At 35.4% G+C, this 25,905-nt stretch overlaps 2 protein-coding genes across 4 annotated transcripts in view; one reads left to right on the top strand and one right to left on the bottom strand.

Annotated features, from left to right (window-relative positions):
• The window catches only part of ATL1 (atlastin GTPase 1), an 83,281-nt gene extending 79,761 nt beyond the window's left edge, over window positions 1-3,520 (top strand). For all 3 annotated transcript variants that reach the window (XM_020285809.2, XM_020285807.2, XM_012757894.3), the window contains one exon: window positions 1,158-3,520. In XM_020285809.2, the coding sequence (XP_020141398.1) occupies window positions 1,158-1,268 (111 nt within the window). In that variant the 3' untranslated portion in view covers window positions 1,269-3,520. The remainder of the gene's footprint in view (window positions 1-1,157) is intronic.
• SAV1 (salvador family WW domain containing protein 1) lies at window positions 2,615-25,905 on the bottom strand. Its single transcript, XM_012757892.3, has 5 exons — window positions 25,430-25,905; window positions 22,823-23,266; window positions 8,981-9,251; window positions 6,242-6,385; window positions 2,615-4,028 (listed from the first exon to the last, which is right to left on the bottom strand). The coding sequence occupies exons 1-5, from the start codon at window positions 25,521-25,523 to the stop codon at window positions 3,827-3,829; spliced, it is 1,155 nt and encodes a 384-aa protein (XP_012613346.1). The 5' UTR covers window positions 25,524-25,905; the 3' UTR covers window positions 2,615-3,826.

Below are 25,905 nucleotides of genomic sequence, written 5' to 3'. Positions count from 1 at the left end.
TCCAGGCTTTTAAAATGTTCAAAGATTCTTTACAAATCCAGAACTAAATCAGACCAAGTCATTAGTAATGCAGTGTTCAGCATGTGAAAGTCACAGGAGGGGATGAAATCTGAAGACACTAGCTGGGGGAGGGGGAGAATCATAAAAATATTTATGAACACATATAAAACAGTATACAATACACAAAAATTCATATGATTTAAACACTCTTAAAAGGACACAAAGAATGATCGAGGTAGTTTTAATGAGGAAACCTGGCTTTCTGAGATAATGTTTCTAAATAAGGTTTTGTAGGATATGAACTAACCAATGGAAACAAGGAAAGAGCATGTCAAGCAAGGGATCATAGTGTGGTAGGGGAGGGGCAACATATATACTTAGCTGCACGATGGAGGAAATGATGGAGAACAAAATTGGTCCCATTCTGGAAAACATATTGGAAGCCCAGAGAGCAAGTGGACTAGCTATGTATCATAAAGTAGTTATTGGCAGTCAGAAGTTATGACTTCTTATAAATAATCTAAAACTGATAATATTCACAATCTGAGCTATTACATACCTCTGGGGCATAATGGTTGGGAAGCTCTCCTCCAAGAGGTATGCAAGGTAAGGAGTTCGAAACTAGCCTGAGCAAGAGCGAGACCCCGTCTCTACTATAAATAGAAAGAAATTAATTGGCCAACTAATATATATAGAAAAAATTAGCCAGGCATGGTGGCACATGTCTGTAGTCCCAGCTACTCGGGAGGCTGAGGCAGCAGGATTGCTTGAGCCCAGGAGTTTGAGGTTGCTGTGAGCTAGGCTGATGCCATGGCACTCACTCTAGCCTGGGCAACAAAGCGGGACTCTGTCTCAAAAAAAAAAAAGGGGGGGGGAAGAGGTATGCAAGGTAAAAGGAAACATAGTTTGAGAATAAAACATTTACCATGAAGATCAATCCACAAAAGTGATAACACACACAATGAAGAGTTGAAAATACTTTTGAGTTTTAAGATATTAGTTATTAAATTATATTAATCTTATATAAAGGAATGATATAAAGATTTAAAAATCAGCATGTTAAATTTTATATAGTAGAATAAATTAAACTAAAAGGGAAAAATTTTATATGTGTGTGTTTAATAAAATGTTTTATAATTTTGATTCTGGTACTCTAGGCTTTATACAAGCTCTACAGTGCGGCAGCAACTCACAGACATCTGTATCATCAAGCTTTTCCTACACCAAAGTCGGAATCTACTGAACAATCTGAAAAGAAGAAAATTTAATCCAAATTTTAAAAAATACAGGTGCATGACCAATTGTCAATTAAATATTCAGTTTTATGTCTCCATGCAAACATTCAAAGTGCTTCCATCAGAACAGAGTAAAATGCCAAACACTTCTGAAAACTGCAAAATGGATTGGTTCTTTTATTTCAGTGTTTAATAAGAAATGTACGTATGCATGGTTATGTCATTTTGTTAACATGTACAATATCCTGATTTTTGTCTCCAAATATGCTGTTATAATTTAAAGTATTTGTCTATTTTTGATAACAGTATATGTGTTCTGCTTGAATTTACTAAATTCTACTACTGGGTTATAATTAAACCATGTAGTGATACTATTCCACGTTTGGATATGCTCATTTAATTTCTACAGAAAAAATTTTAAATGATCTCACATAGCCACTTGTAAAAGCATAGCATCATAACTCAGCAGGCTTGATTTAATCGATATCATCTTACGTATACTGTGATCTCTTAGTTATTTTTAAGTACATTAAGAGCTTTTCAGTTGCTTTACTGTATATATATATTGCTTCTTTTACATGATTTAATATAGAATATAAACTTCCTAATCAAAAATGCACAAAAAAATCACTTTGTATATGTATTTAAGTTTCACTGCATTGTATATTTTTTCATTTGGTACACAAAGAATGTATTCTTCATAGGTTTATTCTTTTAATATGTGAACTATTATTAAAGTTTACTCTGGTTCCTAAGATTAAAAACAAATGCTTACTGAATTTGAAAATGTCTGGGAGGTGTTGGTACAGAATGATGACTCTTTTTTTTAATTCAAGATGCATTTTCTTTAATGTTGATGGCATTACCAATTTAAGTTTCCATTTTAAGAAACATGCTAATCCCTTTAGGGACCTTCCAATTCTTTTAAACTAGTTTTCTATATATTATCTCTAGTGACTGAAATCTCTAATGGAGTTTCACTGAGCAGACCTCTTAAAGAAAAAAAAAGATGTGGTAATAAAAAATGAAAAGTAATACTTCTCATATAGGAGGTTCAAAACAGTGATTTCTAAAGGCTGTCTTAGAATTGGCTGTATCTTAATTATATTAAATGGCAGTATAAAGTGAAGAGTAATAGGAAAGAACAACTAAGATAGAAGGGTATGTGTAAACATATAAGATATATAAACTTACATCTTAGAAAAGTTTGATCATAAATTCAGCAAATTATCTCTTCCCAATGATAAAATTTTATTAGCCATACCTTCATTTTTCAATACCCTTTTCTTTATATTGCTTCCTTTGCCTTTGGGCCTTCTGAACAGAAAAGTCAAATATTTATAGCACTATATCTAAAACATGGACTCAAAAACCACACATTTAGTTTCCACAAAAATATATTTAATAAGCTTGTTATATAAAATGAAACACTTAACATTTTCAACATTTCATCAATAATTCAAACTTATCAGTAATTCAAACTCACTGATATCTGAGTGCTTTGTATTTTAGAAGACTACCTAAACTAAAAATGAATTTACATATTTACAACACATGTAAATAGAACTGAAGAACTAATTCAACTAATGTTGAAATTCACAGAATTCTAGAGATTTATAGCCTAGAAGTATCATAAATTTGTCTACAATCAAATGTACTAATTATGAAAAATGCCTTAAGTACTATTAAACCAAAAAGGAAAAAAATTGTGAGGGAAATAAATGGTTTTAAACTTTGTCAAATGCTTAGAAGATAAAGTAATATAAAATCAATTTAATAACCAAAATTTTTTATTGAATCCCTGATTGTCATTTTTGGCAGCTTAACCCAGTCTGTCAGTACACAATGTGCTATGCTGTCAGGAACCCTCCTGTGTCATCAATACTGCTCTTAAGTGCAGTAAGAGCTCTGGCTGAAAATGAGCAAGTAATAATATTAGCAACTTCAAGTGCTGCACACACCTTCCCCACATAGGCTAAGGTCTTATGCTTATATGTATTCCTGAAAGATTTAAAGGCTCTTCATCTTTCTATACCAAAAAATACTGTCTCAACATGCTTTTAAAAGGGTTCCTTACATGGGGGGGACAACAACATACATTATATATAGAAATTTATCACAATAAAGTTTCCATCTCCTATTTTGAACTACATTATGGTAATACTTAAACTATCCCATTTCAGACAATGGTCCACACTAAAACAGTAAACACCTTTTTAAAAAATACTGCATAGGTTCTTTTTTTTTTTTTTAAAAAAAAGGTTCTGCTGCTGTGAGTTAACAAGTGATCATTTCCTGTTTAATATCTCGTCTTAATGACATTTCTTGCTGCATTTTCTCCATCAGGAATATTCAAAGCAGTTTCCTAATACACAGCAATTGAAAGTTTTTGCCATGTTCGCTCTTAAAATGATAAATTCATTTTTTTGTTCCATAAAAGAAAATTTACAATAACAAAATACATGTAAAATTAGAATTTTATAATTTCTAAAAAGTAAGCTGCCTTTATTAACCAAAGTACTTGTTTGCAGTGTTTTATCTGTGAAAATATTTTAAAACTTTTACAAAACTTAAATTTTTAAAAAATTAACTTAAAAATTCTTGCCATGTTGTTGGGCATACCACTGCTGTCTCTGCTTACGGTTTTCCAACTCTGAGAGAAGAGCCTGTCTGTATGCTTCATACATTTTAACAATCTGTTCCAGTTCTTTCATGAAGAGCAACTTTAGCATTCCCTGGTATGTATCCAGGTCAGCCAGCTGGAAGAGTTCCCACTTCAGAATGTGGTCATATCTGTTTGAAAACACAGTCATACATATATTCACAACACATACATAAACATGTATACACAGCAATAAACTAGTCTATTTTTAAAAATATCAACTTTATTACAACTAAACAAACCATAAGTTTTAATTAAAAATAACTGAGTTATTAACCACTGTTTAAATACACTATTTTTTTTAGAAGCAGTGAGAAAACTGTTAATATTACTTCATTTCTTATTTAAGTTAAAGAATACCCATTTTGGCCGGGCGCTGTGGCTCACGCCTGTAATCCTAGCTCTTGGGAGGCCGAGGCGGGCGGATTGCTCAAGGTCAGGAGTTCAAAACCAGCCTGAGCAAGAGCGAGACCCCGTCTCTACTATAAACAGAAAGAAATTAATTGGCCAACTGATATATATATATAAAAAATTAGCCGGGCATAGTGGCACATGCCTGTAGTCCCAGCTACTCGGGAGGCTGAGGCAGAAGGATCACTTGAGCCCAGGAGTTTGAGGTTGCTGTGAGCTAGGCTGACGCCACGGCACTCACTCTAGTCTGGACAACAAAGTGAGACTCTGTCTCAAAAAAAAAAAAAAAAAAAAAAAAAAAAAAAAAAAAAAAGAATACCCATTTCTTTTAACTGCCACACACAAAAAAAGAAACTTTTCCTTTGGACCATAGTGTTTTATTATGAAAACAGGATAAAAACTCGAGTGTAATTTAAAGGTAAACATAAATAGAAAAACGAAATTTATTGAATTCTATTCATTTAATCCATGTTTTTAGAATTAAATTGTCAATATTAATTGTAACAATAACAGCATCAACAAGATTTTATATATGCTTCACACAACCGAGGGGTTGAAACTAGAGTGAGTTAAATATAACTCTCATGGCAATTAATGTGTTAATTATTTGAGTTATTCTAATATTAACACTAGATAACTATGAACACAGATTTCAAACTACAATGGTTCTATAATTTCGGAAGAATACATTCTATGCTATTCGTAAGTTCATCCAAAGTTAATTGTCAGGAAATTAACAATACTTTAGATGGGACTGTGCTTGCAAATGATAATGCATAAAAATGGGCAAGATCATTTGTGTCATCAGTGTTAACAGATTTCTTTGAGGAATACTGTTCACTGCAGTAAACAAGGATCCAAACAGAAGGAGGAGGAACAAAGAGGAATCATCAGTCATGGGCTAAGTATTCCTAAGGCTGGTACATAATAGTGTTTTTAAAAAACAGAAAAACTCAAGAAGGAAAGAATAAACTGTTTTCAAAATGCATAAATAAGTAGACTGTAGAATACTCCACAGTGTGGCAAAGGACTCATGTAAGATTATATTTACATATATCTTGGAAGGCCTTTAGTAGTAGATAACTGCTTACACAAGGTGGCCACCGTACCATGTACTTTAAAATGCCTTATCTCTTTTAAGCCTCACCACACAGAGTAAGGTAGATAAGATTATTATTCCCTATGTTTCAATAAAGGAAAACCGCTTAGATCTAAGTTCAATATCTTGCCCAAGGTCATTCAGTAAATAGGTGATGGTGCTAGAAATCACACTTGAGCAATTCCCACTTGAGCAATCTTAACCACCCACTACATATGTACCCCCAATATTAACCATAATCATTTGCTGAAGTCTCTCAATGTGCAAGGTACTGTAGCAAATATTTTAGATACATTTCCTTCTTGAACTTTTAATAACATTAAGAGTAGGTACTATTATTATCCCCAATTTAAAGAAGACAAAACTATGTTAAACAGCCTGCCCAAGATTACAGTTAGAAAGTACCAGAGGACTCAAATCATCTCATCACAGAACTCATAGTCACTATGCTGTACTACTTCCTTGTGTCCTGCTTTATTCCACACATGTATCTAGGACTTACATTAAGTCTTTATTTTTATCACAAGTACTATATCACTTCTTTACAAGTTAATCTTCCCCTATGAGAACAAAGCTTCTTATTATATCCCTGATAAGCAGAGGTATGCACACAAAGAAGTGATGATTCAATAAATACTTGTAGAAGTAATATTTCTAATCAATAATTTTCAAACTTTATAAGCTGTGATATCCTTTCTTCAAATGAAATATTACTTAAAAGCCCAATATTATTAAGGGAAAAACGTGGAGCTACTTGGATCAAGCAGCCAGAGACTCCATTTAGCCCTGCACTCACCTCTCAAAAAAAAATAATTGTACTATAAATTCACTTACTTCACAGGGGCTCGAGCATAAACCTGAAGCCAGTCAGGAATTTCTGCAGTATGATATGGATTTGCAGGTACTAGAAGGGACTGATTTCTTTCAGTTTGCTGTGGCTGGTATGTGACAGGAGGTGGTTGATCATACCGAGGTACGCTAAGAAGAAAGAAGTGACATTCATTAGGATAAAGGCCCTAACTTTAAACAAGAAATTACAAAGAATAATATTTAAGCATCTTTCAATGTGCCTCCTGCCCAAACTGACTTCCTTCTCCTCCCTAAAAAATAATTTCCTATAATAAAGGCCTGGCTTTCTTAATCATACTATAGGGAAGTAAAACCCACCTTCTCTTGGAAACTGGTACCCTGCTAGTGACAGATAGAAACCTAAGCTAAACTTTTACATATTTTTTAGGAGATTTCTTCTGGCTGGTATTTATTCAAAAGAAGCATATGTAAAACCTTATTTGTTGATGTTCTTGTTACAATTAATTAATATTGACAATTTAATTTAAAAATAAGAGCAGGTTCAAAGGAGGCCATAAAAATGTTGGAACTAAATTGTAACCTTTACACAGAAGCTTAAAACTATAATCATACATTTCTACTTAACTAGTAATTAGCTATAAATTCATATTGGAAAGATTGATATTTTCTTCCAAAATGAGAATGGATGTTTTCTTCCTCCTGTAAGCTGAAAGGGAGGGTTGGGATATAGTACAGCAGGGTTGAGTATGGGGCTTTAAATATCCACATTAAATGTAGATAATTTTTCTCATTTTACCACCTTAAGAGAACATATGGGAGTTAGAGTTGATTAAAACCTATTTTAAATCATAGAGACTTAAGAAAAGAAAAAGAAAAACGAAAAGGAAAAGAAAAAGAAAGAAAAGAGAAAAGAAAAAAAGACCATACATTAATCAGTGCTAACAGCCTGTTTATGCTGTGGGGGGAGAGAGTAGCAAACTAGGGAGGGGGGTACCAAGTGTTAAGGAAAGCATTGAACTATCTGAAAGTTAAAGACTGAATTCTGGGAGGCAAAAAAATTTCGGACTGAAAAGGGTCTGCCTTCAAACACAGAGATTCATGTGTACATCAGAAAAGGCCACCGTTTACTAAACTGGAATTAAAATAAGGGTTAGGATACACTGTGGCTATCAATTTAGAGATCAACATGCAAATGACACTGAATTTTATCTTCTTTTCTAAGTTCAAAGGGAAGAAATGAGGCTTTGAAGTTAGATATGCCTGGGTTTTCACCTCAGTTTGAACATTTACAAATTGTACAAATGTAGGTAAACTGCTTCACTTCTCTAAGCCTCAGCCTCCTTAGTTGTAAAAGTGGAACAATAAATTCATACTACAAATAGTTATTCTCCGGATTAAATGAGCTAATGTAAGCCAAGAGTTCTGTATAAGGACTGCCATAATATAGACAATCAAATAGCTATTAGTACTACCTGAGTATAAGGATAGTGTATATTCTCACACTGTTTATTTTCTCCTTTTTAACTTGTACAGAGTTGCTGCAAGAAGCAAATCAATTAATTGTGAAAGTGCTTTATAAAGTATAAAAATTCTGTAATAATATAAGATTAATGATGAGGAACAGAAAAGTAAACTCTCAAATCTGGCTATCTGGACCACAAAGATCTCTGCTACCTGATGACAACAAACTGTAACAACAGGTTCGATTATTTTGAAGGACAACCTCAGTAGTTCAGTAAACACTGACTGGGTGCCACTAAATGGAATCCCTGGAAAAAACTGATTTTTAAAGTTGAATCAATAAATCCAAATATGAAAAATAATTGAAACAACACAACAATGATAAAGCTTAGTTTTCTAGGTGACAATACTAAAATGTATTTTCATAATTTTAACACTCCTAAAAAAAATGTCCACTATAACCAAAAATCTGTATTATACCAGATAACACTAAGAAACATCTATCAACATGCTGATGATATTTTACCCATTTTTAATCTTATGGCTCAGTTCTTGAAACTCAAATATGGTTAATTTGAAATACTTGCAAGTTCATTATTAAGCTAATACTAGCTTATATGTACTTCAAAACCCATTGTGTATTTATACTTACAGCACATCTCAATTTAGATTAAACATATTTCGAGTCCTCAATAACCACATGTGAAACTGACTACAGTATTAGCATAAGACTAAAAGTCTGGTAATAAACCAGATCTAGTGATAAACCCAGTATCAATCAAAATAGACCAAAGAAGTGCTAACAAATGGTTCTGGGATGTTTTGTCAAGTCCTAATTTTTGCTTTCTTATCTGGTAACAGTAAAAAAATATATATACATATATATATAATTATGTATGAAATGGAATAAAATAGCAAAATGTTATAATTCAAAAGTATATTTTTACTTAATAGGAGTTAGTCTGTATTATTTGTTGTAATTTAAATACAATGATTTGTATTTAAATACAATGTTTATTTCAACTTCTGGTTATTTACAACAAAAACATTCTGGCATATTAAAGCAAATCTGATAAGAACACTGATACTATTTCTGAATTTGTTTAAAAAGAAAAGTGGTTTTTTTTAAATGATTAAAGACATTAATACTAAATGTAACTCCAGAGAAAAATGTCATAAAGTTTGAAAAGTAAGGTTTTGAAATCTCAAGCTTTAGGATGCCTTTCTTGTAGATGAAAATATGAGTCCAAAATCTAACATTAGGCAATCTCAAAATAAAAAGTTGAGAATAAAGTCAATTACCTAGGAGCACAGGGATGCCTGTACTGAGCCTTCTTATTTGTGTGATCTACATAATAAGTTCCAAATTCTGATGATTCAACTCTCTCCCATCCGGGAGGAAGTCCTTCTCGTTCAAGGGGATGGCTCCAATGAGTTGTATTTGTGTTATGATCTATATAATATTTTCTCCCTCTCATTGTCCAGTCCACAGACCAGCCAGGAGGAAGAGGTAAATCTTCAGAACCATGGTTAGTTAAATTTCCTAAAGATGTAGCAGCAACTCTCCCAATACCTACAGGGAGGAAAAAGAGAAGAAACAGAACAATTATTCTATGCTAAAAGGTATGCCAACTTAGAAACAGTTACAAAATTAACTATCCCTGGTTGTACTCTTCTGTTAAAATTCATAATTACTTCATTATAAAGTTTTTCATAAAACTGGCCAGTATTACTATTAATTACAAAAAAGGGAGGAACTAAACTTTGAAATGATTAGGGTTTTTGTTTTTTGTGGGTTTTTTTGGTTTATGCTTCCATTACCAAGCCACATAAACATAAAACTACAGGGTGAACATCCCTAATCTAAAAATCCAAACTCTGAAAAATTTTGAGAGCTGACATGACACCATAAATGTAAAATTCTACACTTGGCCTTCATAGAAGGAATCGTAGTCAAAACATAGTCAAAACTTTATTTTAGGCCGGGCGCTGTGGCTCACGCCTGTAATCCTAGCTCTTGGGAGGCCGAGGCGGGCGGATTGCTCAAGGTCAGGAGTTCAAAACCAGCCTGAGCAAGAGCGAGACCCCGTCTCTACTATAAATAGAAAGAAATTAATTGGCCAACTGATATATATATAAAAAAATTAGCCGGGCATGGTGGCGCATGCCTGTAGTCCCAGCTACCCGGGAGGCTGAGGCAGAAGGATCACTGGAGCCCAGGAGTTTGAGGTTGCTGTGAGCTAGGCTGACGCCACGGCACTCACTCTAGCCTGGGCAACAAAGTGAGACTCTGTCTCAAAAAAAAAACAAAAAAAAAAAACCCTTTATTTTATGCAAAAAATTATTTAAAATTGTGCATAAAATGTCCTCAGGCTATGTGTAGAAGGTATATATGAAACATACACGAATTTCATGTTTAGATTTGAGTCCCATCCCCAAGATATATCATTATGTAAATGCAAATATTCCAAAATCTGAAATCCAAAATGCTTTGTGTTCCCAAGCATTTTGCATAAGGGATAATCAACCTGTACTAGCAAAGCTAGTATACTGCTATAGAAAATGCAAGAAAAAGAAAATATCACCTCATTCAAGATTTAACATTTCATCAAAAAAAAAAAAAAAGCAAAAATGAACTTGTAAAACCATCCCAGTTTGTAATTTCTTAAAAATAATCTGGCTGCATCCTAGAATTACTAAGTAAGGTAGTATGGTATAAGGTCAACATACAAAACTTACTTAAACATCTACATACTAACAGCAATTGGAAACAAAAGTTAATGAAATAATACCATTTATAATAGCTCAAAAAATCAAATATTTACATATAAATTGAACAAAAGATATGCAGGATTGGTACACTGCAAACTACAAAAACACTGATGAAAGAAATGAAAGTCCTACCATGTTAATAGATTAAAACAATCAACAGAGTCAAGACATCAGTTCTCCTGAAATGATCTTTATGTTTAAGGTACAGTAGTCCTCCCTTATCCACTCCCAGTGGATGCCTGAAACTGCAGATAGTACCTAACCCTATATATAATGTATTTTCCTATACATGTATATATATGACAAAATTTAATTTGTAAATTAGACCCAGTAAGAGATTAACAACAATAATAGAACAATTGTAACAACATACTGTAATAAAAGTTATATTAATGTGTTATCTTAGGGTACATGTGATGTTTTGATACAGGAATACAATGTGAATTAATCAAATCAGGGTAACCATCACCTCAGGCTATTTATCATTTCTTTGTGTTAGGAACTTTCCAATTTTACTCTTTTAGTTATTTTAAAGAATACTCTAACTTATTACTGATTATAGTCACTTTGTCATGCTATCAAATATTGTTCATTCTATTTAACTATATTTTTGCCCCCATTAACCATCCCAACTTTATTCCCCCTCCCTACTACCGTTCCCATCCACTGGTAACCATTATTCGACTCTGTCTCCCTAAGGTTGTTTTTAATATTTAGCTCCCACATACGAGTGAGAACATGCAAGATTGTCTTTCTGTGCTTGGCTTATTTCACTTAACATAATGTTGTCCAGTTCCATCCATGTTGTTACAAATGGCAAGGTTTCATTCTTTTTTATGGCTATATAATATTCTGTTGTATGTATATACCACAATTTCTTTATCTATTCATCTGTTGATGGACACTTAGGTTGATTCCAAATCTTGGCTATTGTGAATAGTACTGCAATAAAACATGGGAGTGCAGATATCTTTTCGATATACTGAATTCCCGTTTTCTGGATATATACCTAGCAGTGAGACTGCTGGGTCATGTGGTAGTTCTAGTTTTAGTTTGTTGAGGAACCTCCATTCCTTCTCCATAGTGGTTCACTAATTTACATTCCCACCAACAGTGCACAAAGGTACCCTTTTTCCACATCCTCGCCTGTATTCATTATTGCCTTGTTGATAAAAGCCATTTTTAACTGGGGTGATATGATGTCTCTTTGTAGTTTCGATTGCATTTCTCTGATGACTAATGATACTGAGTATTTTTTCATATATCTGTTGGCCATTTGTATGTCTTCTTTTGAAAAATGTCTATTCAGATACTTTGCTCATTTTTTAATTGGATTATTTGATTTTTTCCTATTAAGTAGAGCTCCTTATATATTCTAGTTATTATTATAACCCCTTGTTAAATGGGTAGTTTGCAAGTATCTTCTCTCATTCTGTGGGTTGTCTCTTCACTTTGTTGATTGTTTCCTTTGCTGTGCAGAAGCTTTTTAACTTGACGTGATCACATTTGTCCAATTTTGCGTTGGTTGCCTGTGCTTTGGAGGTATTACTCAAGAAGTCCTTGCTCAGACCGATGTCCTGAAGCATTTCTCCAGAGTTTTCTTTTAGTAGTTTCATAGTTTCAGGTCTTAGATTTAAGTCTTTAATCCATTTTGATTTGATTTTTGTATATGATGAGAGATAAGGGTCTAGTTTCATTCTTCTGCATATGGATATCCAGTTTTTCCAGCACCATTTATTGAAGAGACTGTCCTTTCCCCACTGTATGTACTTGGCACTTTTGTCAAAGATTAAGTTCACTATGGATGTGTGGATTAGGCAAGACGACTTTAAAATGTATTACTGAAAGGCAAAAGAATAGCCAAAACAATTTTTTTAATAATATGACTCACACTATTTGATTTTAAGAGTTACTATAAAGCTACAGTAATCAAGACAGTGTGGTATTGTCAAAAGAACAGACAAGATCAATGGAATAGAACAGAGAATCCAGAAACACACCTCCACATACATGGCCAATTGATTTTTGACAAAGGTGAAAAGGCAATTCAGTAGACAAAGAGTTTTTTCAACAAAGGTGTTGGAACAATTGTACATTCATATACAAAAAACCCCTAATCAAAACTTATATCTCCCACTTCATATACAAATTAACACAAAATGGAATATATATGTAAATTTAAGATGTAAAACTATAAACCCTTTAGAAGAAGAATATAGGATAAATTTTAATGACCTTAGGTTAGGCAAACAGTTCTTAATCATGATGCTAAAAGTTCAACCCATAAAGGAAAAATAATGATAAACTGGACTTCATCAAAATTAAAAATGTTTGCTCTGTAAAAGACAGTGTTAATGCATATGCAGACTCAAGAATAAAAAAAATAAATCTAAAATAAAAAAAGAAAAATAAATTAATTAAAAAAAAAGAGTGTTAAGAGAAAGAAAACAAGTTATAAAATGGGAGAAAATATTTGCAGATCACATATTAGATAAAGAACTTTCATCTAGAACTCTCAAAACTCAACATTAGGAATTTAACCCTGAGGCATGCACCTGTAGTCCCAGCTATTCAGGAGGCTGAGGCAGGAGGATCACTTGAGTCCAGGAGTTCGGGGCTGTAGTGCTCTATGATCGTGCCTGTGAATAGCCACCGCACTCCAGCCTGGGCAACACAGCAAAACCCCATCAAACAAAGGGAGGAAAGGAGGAAGGAGGCAATCAACCTACCAATTAAAAAAAAAAAAAAAGGCAGAAATTTTAACAGGCACTTCACCAAAGATATATAGATGGCAAATAGCACATGAAAAAATGCTCAATGTCATAATTGGCTAGGAGGGAAATACAAATTAAAAACACAATGAAAAGCCAATATGCATTTATAAGAATGGCCAAAAAAAAAAAAAAAACCACTCAAAACCTGACAATACAAGTTCTGATGCAGATGTGGAGCAACTGCAACTTTCATACACTGCTGATAGGAATGAAAAATGCTACAGCCACTCTGGAAAACAGCTTAGCAATTTCTTATAAAGTTAAACGTATGTTTTCCATAGGATACACCAATCGCATTCTTAAATATTTATCCTAGAGAAATGAAAATTCATCTTCACATAAACCTATATGGATGTTTACAGTGACTATATTCATAATTGTCCAAAGTGAAAAGAACACACACGTCCTTCAACAGAATGGATAAACAAACTAGTACAACCGTACAGTGGAATGTACTCAGCAATAAAAGGAAACTAAGTATTGGTACATGCCACAAGATGGATGAATCTCAAAGGCATTATACTGAGTGAAAGCAGCCAGTCTCAAATGTCTAAAAATTGTATGATTCCATGTTTATGAGATTCTTGCAAAGATAAAACTACTAGGACAGAAAACAGTGGTTGCTAAGAACCGGGGGGTGAGGGCAGAAGTTGATGACAAAGGGACAAAAGGGAATTTTGGGGGTGATGGAAATGTTCTATATCATAATTGTGCTGGCATTACATGAATCTATACATATGTTAAAACTCAGAATTGTGTACATGGAAAAAAATTTAAGTTTACTATATGTTAAAAAAAAAAGGAATAACCTGGCTGTGTAATTTTATTCTCACACAAGAATATTAGTAGGGTATGTATAACAAATCACCCCAAAACTCCAGTGGCTTAAAACAAGGAGTATGTACTTAGTTCATAAGTCTACGATATAGGCTGAGCTCCGTGTTTCCTTGTTACTTGGTACAAGTTATTTTTACTGTATCATTACTTGATGCAAGCTATCTCTTGCATGAAATAACTTCCCATATGATGTCCTATTTACATCAGACCCATTCCCTTTCTGACCTAAGCGACTATTTTCTACCCCTAATTTATTCTGTTCCAGCCATGCCCATCTCCTTGCTGTTCTCAAACATGGCAGGCACTGGCTGTTCATCTGCCTTAGAGCATTCTTCCTTCAGCCCTCTCCTTGGCTCACTCTCTTACCCTCTTCAAGCCTCTTCTCAAATATCTCAATGAAGCTTACTGTTACTAACTATGGTAATCTACATCTCCCAAGATTCAACTTACCCTGTTTTACTTTTTTTTTTAATCACTTTAACCTTTAACCTTATTATGTAATTTTAGTTTATCATCCTTCTTATCCCACAAGAATCCCAGAAGGAAGATCCACAGCATAGGAATCTTTGTTTTGTTCATGGACACCTATCTCAAGTCTGCAGAACAGTGTCTACAGAATAAAGCCCACAATGTCCAATAAATAGGCTACGGTAATGAAGACAGTGTGGTATTTGTGGAGAAAACACACATAGGTCAATGGAACAGAAGAGAGAAATTAGAATTAGACCCATACAAACATGCCCTGCCTGATTTTAGGCACACACACAACAAAAATATCTACCCTATCTGCCTAACACTTAAACTAGAAATGACCTAAATATCTATCAGAAAACTGATTAAAAATTGTTTGAGAGGGCCACAAAATGGATTCCCACACAGGTATTTAAAAAGAATAGTTTTTTAAAGACAAAGTATATGTAGCATTACTTTATATGTAATGCTACATATAAAGAAATCTAGGCTATATTAAGTTGTTGTTTTTTTTTGTTTTTGAGACAGTCTCACTTTGTTGCCTGGGCTAGAGTGTCATGGCATCAGGCTAGCTCACAGCAACCTCAAACTCCTGGGCTCAAGCAATCCTTCTGCCTCAACCTCCCAAGTAGCTGGGACTATAGGCACACACCACCATGCCCAGCTAATTGTTTTTTTCTATATATTTTTAGTTGGCCAATTAATTTTTTTCTATTTTTGGTAGAGACGGGGTCTCGTTCTTGCTCAGACTAGTTTCGAATTCCTGACCTTGAACGATCCTCCCGCCTCGGCCTCTGAGAGTGCTAGGATTACAGGCATGAGCCACAGTGCCCGGCCTATATTAAGTTTTAAAAAGCAATTTTCAAGCCAGTATGTATACACTATACTTTAAAAAAGTATTTATATGTTAGTACATGCACATAAATAATCTGGAGGACAATAATATGGAGAACTACTTACATGTTTTTATAAAGTTTGAATTTTTTACAAGTTTGTACCATGTTTGTAATAACACTTTTTAAAAAACCTGACCCAATATAAAATTACTTCTTGAAACATAATATGTATAGAACTGGCAAAAAACTAAGGGGTGTGTGGAGTTAAAGTGGTTAAAATGAATAACCTAAAAGTCTTTCTAGGCATCCAGAAACAATGTACCAAAAACTGCATTAAGTATTTTCCTTCATTCTTAGATTTACTTTGCCTCTCTGCCTCCCATGTCTTACCAGTTCTGAAATGAAGATGTTTCTTACAGTCAAGAGACAAAATAAACTTGTTAGCCACTAGGCAGCACATGTGGAGGTATCATTGCCCATAGTATCTGGTTCATACTATTATTAGTCCTGGTCACTTGTAATGGTTGTACCCTAAACAGAATTTCAACATAAATTTGGATCCCTGTCCCTTAAGGCTGTGGTCCCAACCCCCAGGCCACACACAGACCATTACTGGTTATCAGCCTGTTAGGAACTGGGACTTGTCATTGCCTGAGCTCTGCTCCCCCCCCCCATCCCACAAAACTTTGGAACTGGGCTGCACAGCAGGAGGTGAGCAGCAGGCTATGGTGGAAGCAAGTGAAGCTTCATCTGTATTCACATGGGCATCACTGCCTGAGCTCTAACTCCCTCCCATACCCATCCCTGGAAAAATTATTGGATGAAACAGGTCCCTGGTGCCAAAAAGGTTTAGGACCACTGCCTTAAAGGTACAAAGATATAGCATTTAAATGAAAGGTTAGTCTGTCAACAAATACTACTAGTTAACAACAAGGCTCTAATTGCCAAATTTAGAATTTATCAGAACATTCAGAATAAGGAACACTGGGTTACCACTGAGGTGTGAAGGACTACCATTCCAGTGCAAAATATCTATTAGTTAAAAGTTCCCAGTTGCCTCTGAAGAGATTTTTTAATTTTGGTTGTCTGGAAACTACAGCAAAAATGAAAACATCAAGTTTAACTTTAAGGATAGGCAAAATAAAGAGATTCTTTAAACGTTTTGAAATTATACTGACAATCCTAAATATGACAAAGTCAGGATCCCTTACCTAGATTAGAATAGTAGCGTGTCTGTCAATCATATTGTTATGTATTTGTAAACAACTGCAATAGAGTAAATATTGCAATAAAGCAAGTCACGCATATTTTTTGGTTTCCCAGTGGATATTAAAAAAGTGATGTTTACACTATACTCCAGTCTATTAAGTGTGAAATCACATTATATCTTTAAAATATACACACTTTAATTTAAAAATTCTTTAATGCTAAAAAAAGGTTAACAGTCGCCTGAGCATTTAGTGAGGCAGAGTCTTCACTGGTGGAGAAGAGGGTCCTGTCTTGATGTTGATGGCTGCTAAATGATCAGGGTGGTGGTTACTGAAGGGTGGAGTGGCTATGGCACTTTTTCTTATTTTTAAAAAATTATTTGTTTCATTTATTTATTTTTTTACACAGGGTCTCACTATGTTGCCCAGGCTGGACTTTGAACTCCTGGGCAAAAGTGACTGTTCTACCTCAGCCTCCTGAACAGCAGGGACTATATAACCAAATGCCACTGGCCTGGCCAATTTCTTAAAGACAATAACAAAGTTTGCTGCATTGACTGACGCTTCCTTCCATGAAAGAATTCTTTGTAGCTTGTGATGTCTGACACTTTACCACCCATAGAACTTCTTTCAAAACTGTAATCAGTCTTCTCAAACCCTGACACTACTTTATCAGCTTAATTTATTTAACATTCTAAATCCTTTGTTGTCATTTCAACAATGTTCACAGCATCTTCACCAGGAGTAGATTTTTTTTTTTTTCTTTTTTTAGGTGACAAAGTCCAGGTTAACCCAGGAGTAGATTCTATCTCAAGAAACCACTTTTTTTGTTGATTCATAAGAACTCCTCATCCATTCTAGTTTTATCATTAGATTGTAGCAATTCAGTCACATCTTCAGGCTATACTTCTAATCCTCATGCTATTTCCACATCTGCAGTTACCTACTCCAGTGAAGTCCTGAACCCCTCAAAGTCATCCACGAGGGTTGGAATCAGTGTCTTCCAAACTCCTGCTAATGTTGTTATTTTTGACCTCCTCTCAAGAATCATCAATGTTCTTAATGGCATCTAGAATGGTGAAATCTTTCCAGAAGGTTTTCAATTTACTTTGCCCCGATCCATCAGAGGAATTGCTATCTATGGCAGTTATAGCCTTATGAAATGTATTTCTTAAATCATTAGACTTTAGAGTTGGTATTATTCCTTTAACCATGAGCTACACAATTGTCAGCAGGCATGAAAACAACATCTATGTCCCTATACAGGGTAACCAGGTGCATTGTCAATGAGCAGTACTATTTTGAAAGGAATCTCTTTTTTTGAGTAGTAATATTTTGAAAAGAATCTTTTTTTCTCAACAGATGCAAATAAAGTATTATTTTGTCTCTCTATCGAGCTTTCACTAGATGTGCCTCCAAATAACTTAATCTCATGTCACCAGGCAGATACTTATGAGATCTACCCTTATAAAGCTCAAAATTCTGGTTTCCAAATTTTGTAATGGCTATAGAGAAAAAAACTGAATCTGGAACTCTAATGAAGTTCCACAAGATCCACAGTAATAGATACTAAACATTATAGTCCATGTTATAATCAAGATGTTGATAAAGACATCCAAGTATTAAGCCAATTACTTTCTTTCTTACTCAGCAAAATAATTCCATTTAAAGTTATATGTCTAAAGATTATTAACCCCTCCTCAAAAGATGATTCTAGTTACTTAAATATTTAAGCATTGCTGGATTAAATACAAGTCCAGTATTTTTTTGTAAAGCCTGACATTTTTTGTTTGATTTTTGTAACTTGATTTCTTTAGTCATCTTTAAAACAAAAATGTTTTTAAAAGTCTGTTACTTAAAACTGCATAGAATTAAATTATTTAAGTACAAAACAAAAGAATTCAATCTGTCTTTACTATTTCAACTGAAGACTTCCTGTTAACAGCAGGACTCCTTCCTTTGGCACATACAGTAAGTGCCTCACTGGTATGTGGGCCAAGAATTTTTTCCCTCCCCCTTCCGAAGAATGGTAAAGGTCAAATTTTACAGCAAAACGTAGAACTCCCTAGGCCCTAAACCTCTTTAAGATATTATATAACTTGTTTTTGTGCTTCTGCTAAATACAATAAGATGAAGTTAACCCTTGAGATAAGGTGTTTCCTGAAACTCTAATAACTAATACTCAGGAATTACAACTGCCATTAAATCATTACAAAACAATTTTTCATACCTTGTTTACATTTATTAGTAAGAGCAATCAAAATTTAATGCTTGTGAAAATAAATCAGTTTATAGCACATCCCTATCCTACCCTCCTACAAACTTAGTTTCTCCTTTTTATTCACTTAAATTGCTTGAACCCTATCCAACAAAAATCTTGACGATACAAGTTTCAAGTCTTTTCAAGAAGAATTCAAGAAACTTTCAGGCCAGGCGCGGTGGCTCATGCCTGTAATCCTAGCACTCTGGGAGGCCAAGATGGGCAGATTGCTCAAGGTCAGGAGTTTGAAACCAGCCTGAGCAAGAGCAAGACCCTGACTCTACTATAAATAGAAAGAAATTAATTGGCCAACTAAAAATATATATATAGAAAAAATTATCCAGGCATGGTGGCACATGCCTGTAGTCCCAGCTACTCGGGAGGCTGAGGCAAAAGGATCACTTGAGCTCAGGAGTTTGAGATTGCTGTGAGCTAGGCTGATGCCACAGCACTTTAGCCCGGGCAACAGAGTAAGAATCTGTCTCAAAAAAATAAAAATAAAAAAGAAAGAAACTTTCAGCTATTGTCTCATATTCACATTTATCCCTCTGTAAAAGACAGTTATTAGGCTTTTCTGTTTGGTTAATAATTGGTTACTAATCTTTCCCTGCAACTTAAGAGACTCCTTCCAGGAAGCACTGTTCTTTTCTAAAAGGCAAAACATTAAATCTATATTGCCCTGATATAATGTTAATGTTATTAAATGAAGTTTCTCAGGCACTCTATCAACTACTGCTATAAACACACAACTTTTTAAAATGGGGGGGAGGGTTATTTTATTACCAAAGATTCTTCAAATAGCTGCAACCTTCTTTAAGACTGATGCAATCTGATGTTAAAGAGCCTGGGGTAAGAGAACACAGAAGCCTACTGTCTCATTAAAACAAGGTCTTGGCTATTCCATGAAATCAAATCTTACTTTTTAAATGACATCCTTTAATTTGAAAAAATATCCAATTAACTTGTATTTTATTTCTAAGTTGTACCTGTAAAGTTGTTATAAAGTCTGCCTTTAAACTTACAAAAGATTAAGTCAAATTGCTAAGAGAGGATCAGTAAAGATTCAGTTCATACAGATATACCTTCAATGATATTTTCTTCAATGAATCAGAATTTTAAAACAAGATTTTAACTTGGTACTATTAATTCTTCATACTTATATACTTAAAGCCCTGGAAGAAAAGTATTATGAGCTATCAGTGATATCTGCAATATATTAATAAATATAGATGGAAAAGGTAAATGCAAAAAATAACAAATATTCTGTATTAATAGTAAACGTAGTTATTATTCCTGCTCCCCCTCAGCTACCGAAAACTGTCTGAAGTCTCCAAATTTGAAAACTCTGGATTCATTTATTCATTCATTTATTTTGAGACAGAGTCTCACTCTGTTGCCCAGGCTAGAGTGCCATGGCGTCAGCCTAGCTCACAGGAACCTCAAACTCCTGGGCTCAAGCAGTCCTTCTGCTTCAGCCTCCAGAGTAGCTGGGACTACAAGCAGACGCCACCATGCCCGGCTAATTTTTTCTATATATTTTTAGTTGGCCAATTAATTTCTATCTATTTTTAGTAGAAACAGGGGCCTCACTCTTGCACAGACTGGTCTCGAACTCCTGAGCTCAAACAATCCTCCCACCTGAGCCTCCCAGAGTGCTAGGATTACAGGCATGAGCCACTGCGCCTGGCCTCAGCCATTTATTTTTGTAAGCACCACCTATGTAGCCAGGTGCTATGCTAATCCTATCTGACTCTTCACTCTCCCTTGATCCTTAAAAGCTATTTATGGCCAAGTTCCATTGATATGGACATGTCCCACTTTTCCCTCTTCCAAATGTATGAAGCATACATAAAGTCCTCATTAACTTTTTAAAAATATTAATCACTGAACATGCACCAAATGGAAGATTATGAAGTCATTAAAACCATTTATATAAAGTACATAATATTAAGAAACTCATTCAAGTAAAAAGCAAGGATATGAAGCTATACAAAGTACAATCACAAGAATGTAAAAAAAAATTGGCATGGAAAAAGATGAAGGAAATAACTAATAAACTAAAAGGATCTCTGGTGGATAGGTACTTTTACTTTTCTGCATTTTGCAAATTTCCTATAATAAGCAGGTACTACTCTAAAAGAAAATATAAATGTGCTTTATTTTTAAAATGTACATTTTAGTTGAATAAGTTATTTCTGAGGTTTAGAATTGCATATTACAAATAATCAAAATACACACTCAAGTATGCAACTGTCTTAATGCTTTAACCTAGCTCTTTAAAAACAAAAAAGGACTTATACTTATTACAGTATTTTTACATGCCTAGGAACCTCTCCTCTTCAATATCCCAGTGAGAATCTAATATCAGCTTTCATAAAACAAAGCTGTTTTTACCAACTATTCCACACTATTTCCCAATTTTCAAAACTTTAGTGATTTACTTTCTCCCAAACCTAATTCTCATTTTTCCTTCAAAAGCATCTTAGACTTGTCTTTTTCCTTTCCATTACCACTGGTACCTGCAATCTTCTTCTCTCTAGGAATCTATCCTGACTACTACTACAATACTAATCTTCAAACAATGCTTTCGTAAAATCGCTTGTCTTTCTAAAATGTGCAATGACTTCTGCCTGACTCAAATCTAAACTTGTTGTTGGACCACAAATCTCCATTCCTTTTTATCTTCATACTTCAAACCAGGCAGAACCATATAGTCCTTGAATTTAAACCATGCCTGCTCTGGACTATTTCCAATTTTCCACCTAAAATATCCTCCCTCCCCATCCCCTGTTAATATAAAGCCCAAGCTCAAGGCCCATTCCAAGTCCTATACCTCTCCCACAAATCACTCTTTTAAGTATTCCAGGCTACAATGATCTCTCTTCTGATATCCTATTACACTAACAGTCAGTACCACGAAATAGAACAACTGTTCTGTGACTGTTGTGTATATATTGGTTTTGTTTCCCCAAATAAGGTACCAGAAGGCAGAGACCAAGAGAGCCAAGAAAAATGCTAGACAGATAAATGATTAATACTAAGTGAATATATTTTTATCTATAGTCAAAATATTCATGCTCCAAACTGTTTTTAAGTCAGCTCTTTTGAAGTTATGTGGGCTAAAAAGTAAATCTGTCTCACATATTTATTTTTATCCTGCCAAAATTTAAAGCCTACAACTCTGTAGGTAGGAAAAAAACAATCAGACAAGAAAAAAATTAATTTTTAGCTTGCTTCACTATATTTTAGGAATAAAGAAGAACTGTATATTTCTCCAATCTCTTCTGCTCCTTGCAGAAATATCCCTAAATCAAAAGATATGGAAAGCAGCTTTTTGTCCTTAATATAAAGGCTCATATTAAGCCTGTCACAAAAGACATGCTCAATGCACAATCAACAATTTGTGCTAGGGTGGGGAACTTTCTGATTTCAAGATTGTTCTTTTTTAAGCACCAAAGGTGGCAAGAAAAGCTTCATCTTTCTCTGTTGCACTCCTTTTAATAAAAGGATTTGTTCTATAAAATTTGGATTCAGTCAAAAGTCAGACCATTAAGGCCACAGGTTTCCCAACCCCGGATGCAGTTGCCCATGGAGTCACCTAACATATTCAATTCTTCCTTCCTCCTTTCCAGGCTTAAGTCCAGTTTCTCTGAAGACCTACCTTCCCTTTCTACCAAACCTGAACCTAAATGCAATCCAAATGGACATTGAATTCTCCAGACTTTTAGGTTCTCAGTGTTAACACAGCCTTGAGACAAGTAGCAAATTTATATAACATGAGTTACTAAAATAAATGGACACAAGAATTCTTTCATTCAGTATAGGTTAACAACAACTTGCATATGGGCTTAAGCAAAACTAGCAAAATGGAAAAGTATTTCTCTAGGAGTATTTGTTGGCTTCCTAGGAAAATCCAAAAAGGAGCATCTTTTTGATTGAAGTATCAACAAATATAAGCTAATGTAGTATTTATAATGTTAAGATACCTGAAGCGTGCCTCCCCTGATTCTGTGGCATTCTTTGGAAGAGATCATGGTTGTATTCATAATATCTGTAGTCTTCATGTGCACGATCTCCAAGTGGCCGCCTTCTCTGACCATCAAAAAAATTGTCTGAATAATAATATCGGGAACCAGACTCTCCATTTTCAATAGCAAAATTAACTTCTGTTAAAAATGACTGAGAAGAGCCATACTCTCGAGGAACATCTGCTAGACTTCTGGCAAGATAAGAAGGTGCAGATAATCTGTTGCTTTCTCTTCTCATTATTTCATGAGGTGTTCTTTGAATTGGAGTTCTAAGAAAACTCTGGTTTCTTGAAACTACTCCATCTCCAGAAGCTGAAAAGGCATTAGAGCTTGAATCTGGAAGACAGATATCAGTTCGTCTTGGAATTGTTGGACCATGCCGGATGAATGAAGGCATAAGATCTATAATAAAACAAAGAGTAAAATTACTATTTCAATAAGTAAAAAAAAAAAAACAACACTTTTCAAAAGTTGTTCCTTTACCTCTACCACCCCACAATCAAAATGTCAATGGACTTAAGAAAACAATTTCAAATTTTACGACAGTAATTGGGTATTTTAAATTGAGAAAGATTAATACTTTCCCACATGCTATGTGTAAGCTCAGCCAGCATCAAATGTGTTCTGCACACTACCATATGTAATACGATAAAATGTCAGTAAGAAGAACTACATATTAATAAAATGCTCATGAATTAATGTATAAAAATAGAAAACAATCTAACAAATTGACACGCAGGTACTAGTATTTAACACTATAGATTTTTTTTATTGTTCACTTCATTTTAGAAACTGTCAAAAATCCTTCTTCGAGCAAACACAATTTCAAAAATAAAACAGAGCAACATAATACTACTCCAAAACATGTAAAAGATGGATTCCTTCAAAAAGATATTGAAATTAGTAGCTCTCTCTTTCTGCCTTGGAATTAACTAGCACAGTAATCAAAGGCTTGAAAGCCAAAAGTTAAGGCATGAAAATTAAAAATAAAGAACTCTCCTTTCAAAGAGGTAAACAAATGTTGAATCAGTTCAAAAACACCAAGGCTGAAATTATGGTTCCTATAAGAAATTAAGTAAATAAAATTCAAAGCAGAAGATAATAGTAGAACAACGGCTGTCAGGATATAGTACTTCTGAATGCCGAACTTGAAAAGGGCCAAGACATTCCTGGTGAGAAAGCAAATACCTTTGAAACATGAAGAAAACTGGTTCTGGAGACTATTTAGTTATTTCATTAAGTAAACAATATTACAGGGCATTCATATTAATAAGCTTCAGAAGCCAACAATGGACAGAAATAAATCAATATCAGAATACATAAAGCTCAAAATTTAAGGAAACTAAAACAAAATACGTCAAAAGTTACTTGCCTAAAGGTGTGACAAACATATTTCACGATTTTAAGTAATGTTTAATCAACTTTGTGGCAAACAGCAAGCTATCATTTAAAAACATCCAAAAACCTAAGAGCATGTGTAACTGAGAACCAAGCTGTTAAAAAAAAAGGTTTAAAAATAAAGTTTCGAGTTACTGATGTACCCATCTGATATATTTTGTTGAAAGCACTGCAAGTACTACAATAAATCTGGAAGGCTGACGATGTGGTTATAGTGGAAAACCCCTGTCTGTGTGATCCTGGGCAAACACTAGAAACCTCTATGAACAGCTTTCCCAATTACAATATGAGGTAATGCTTAAATCACAAGGTTACTACCAGCTTCCAAGAAGGAAATTTACACAAAGGGCCCAGCATGCAGTATGAGCACCAAAAACATCAGCTCCTTACCTCACAAATGTCCTGAACACACAATTAAAAATTCAAGAAACTCAGCTCAAAAATCAGAGTCATATACTTAAACTGAGAAGGAAAAAAGTAGAGGGAGGGGAATACACCCTACTGAAGTTAAAAAAGAAAAAACTTTTTGGTAATTTCCCCAATATGACAGAAATCATTTTGACTACTTTGCCCTTTCTGCGACCTCACAAATATAGCCAAATACAAGTAATTTTGGCTCCTCTGCTCTGAGATCCAAAAGTGATGAGGCTTTGGGCAGCGGCCACAATGCCGACGGTCTGCAACTAGCAGCAGGACTAAGGAATTCTGCCCCAGATATCACACAACTTCCAGCACGGGCGAGAGACACCCGCAATGTTTGTAAACACGAGTCACATCTCACGCATCTAGACGAAGTAAAAGTGTTCCAGTCTAACCATTTTTTATCCCTATAGCGCGAGGTGATCTGCAATTTCACTGTTTCCTACATCTCTTTCAGTACTGCTCAAAACCAACACCACTCTGCCACAGAACTAGGAAGTTTGTTATTTTTAGAGGGGGCTCTTCCCGGGGGGGGGGGGGGGGGGGGAGGGTACTAACTCAAGTTGCTTATCCTCTACGGGCTTTCAATCTACGACCACCACTTGAGCACAAGAAAATGAAAACCCTTATCCCACAGCAACCAATGAGAAAGCAGAAGCCCCGGGGAGCCGCGCCAGGCGCCCCGCCAGGGCACCCCCAGCCCGCGGCCGCCCGGGCCAGGTGTACGAGCGCCCAACCGACACTCACTCCGCAGCAGAGGCGACGTCTCCTTCTTCACGTACTTCCCCTGCACCTCGGCCGGCTTGGACACTTCGTTTTTGGTTTTCTTTCGGGACAGCATCCTTCTTGACGAGGCCCGAGGCCGCGCTAAGCACCCTCCCTAGGGCTCCGCGCCGGGCGCCGACTGTCGCCGCCGCCACCTCCGCCGGCGCCGCCGCCTCCTTCCCTCCCGAGCCGCCGCCGCCTGTCCGGAGCCCGGGGTCGCCCACAGGGACTGCCGCATGTTCAGGGCGCTAAGCGCGCCGGCCGCCGCTCAGTCGCATGTCAGTTCCTTCCCGGAAGTCTGCCCGCTCCGCGAAGCTGCCCGGGGACGCCGTGAGGAGACGCCTGGTACGCCCGGCCGGGGCCATGATCCGCCGCGGGCCGCCTGGTAACCGCTATCGGGCCGCCGCCGCCGCCGCCGCCTACGTCCCGTAAACTTTCCCCGCGACCGCTGGGAATTC

The sequence above is a fragment of the Microcebus murinus genome, chromosome 6, assembly GCF_040939455.1.
Source record: "Microcebus murinus isolate Inina chromosome 6, M.murinus_Inina_mat1.0, whole genome shotgun sequence".
NCBI lineage: Eukaryota > Metazoa > Chordata > Mammalia > Primates > Cheirogaleidae > Microcebus > Microcebus murinus.
This window is presented reverse-complemented; position numbering and strand designations above follow the sequence as displayed.

What these genes read in the sequence shown, in the direction of transcription:
- SAV1 (XM_012757892.3), bottom strand. Translation starts at nt 25,523, where the DNA reads ATGCTGTCCCGAAAGAAAACCAAAAACGAAGTGTCCAAGCCGGCCGAG. An exon ending in AGGCATCCCTGTGCTCCTAG is followed by an intron (nt 6,386 to 8,980) that starts GTAATTGACTTT and finishes CTTTCTTCTTAG; the next exon opens with CGTACCTCGGTATGATCAAC. An exon ending in TATGCTCGAGCCCCTGTGAA is followed by an intron (nt 4,029 to 6,241) that starts GTAAGTGAATTT and finishes GTTTTCAAACAG; the next exon opens with ATATGACCACATTCTGAAGT.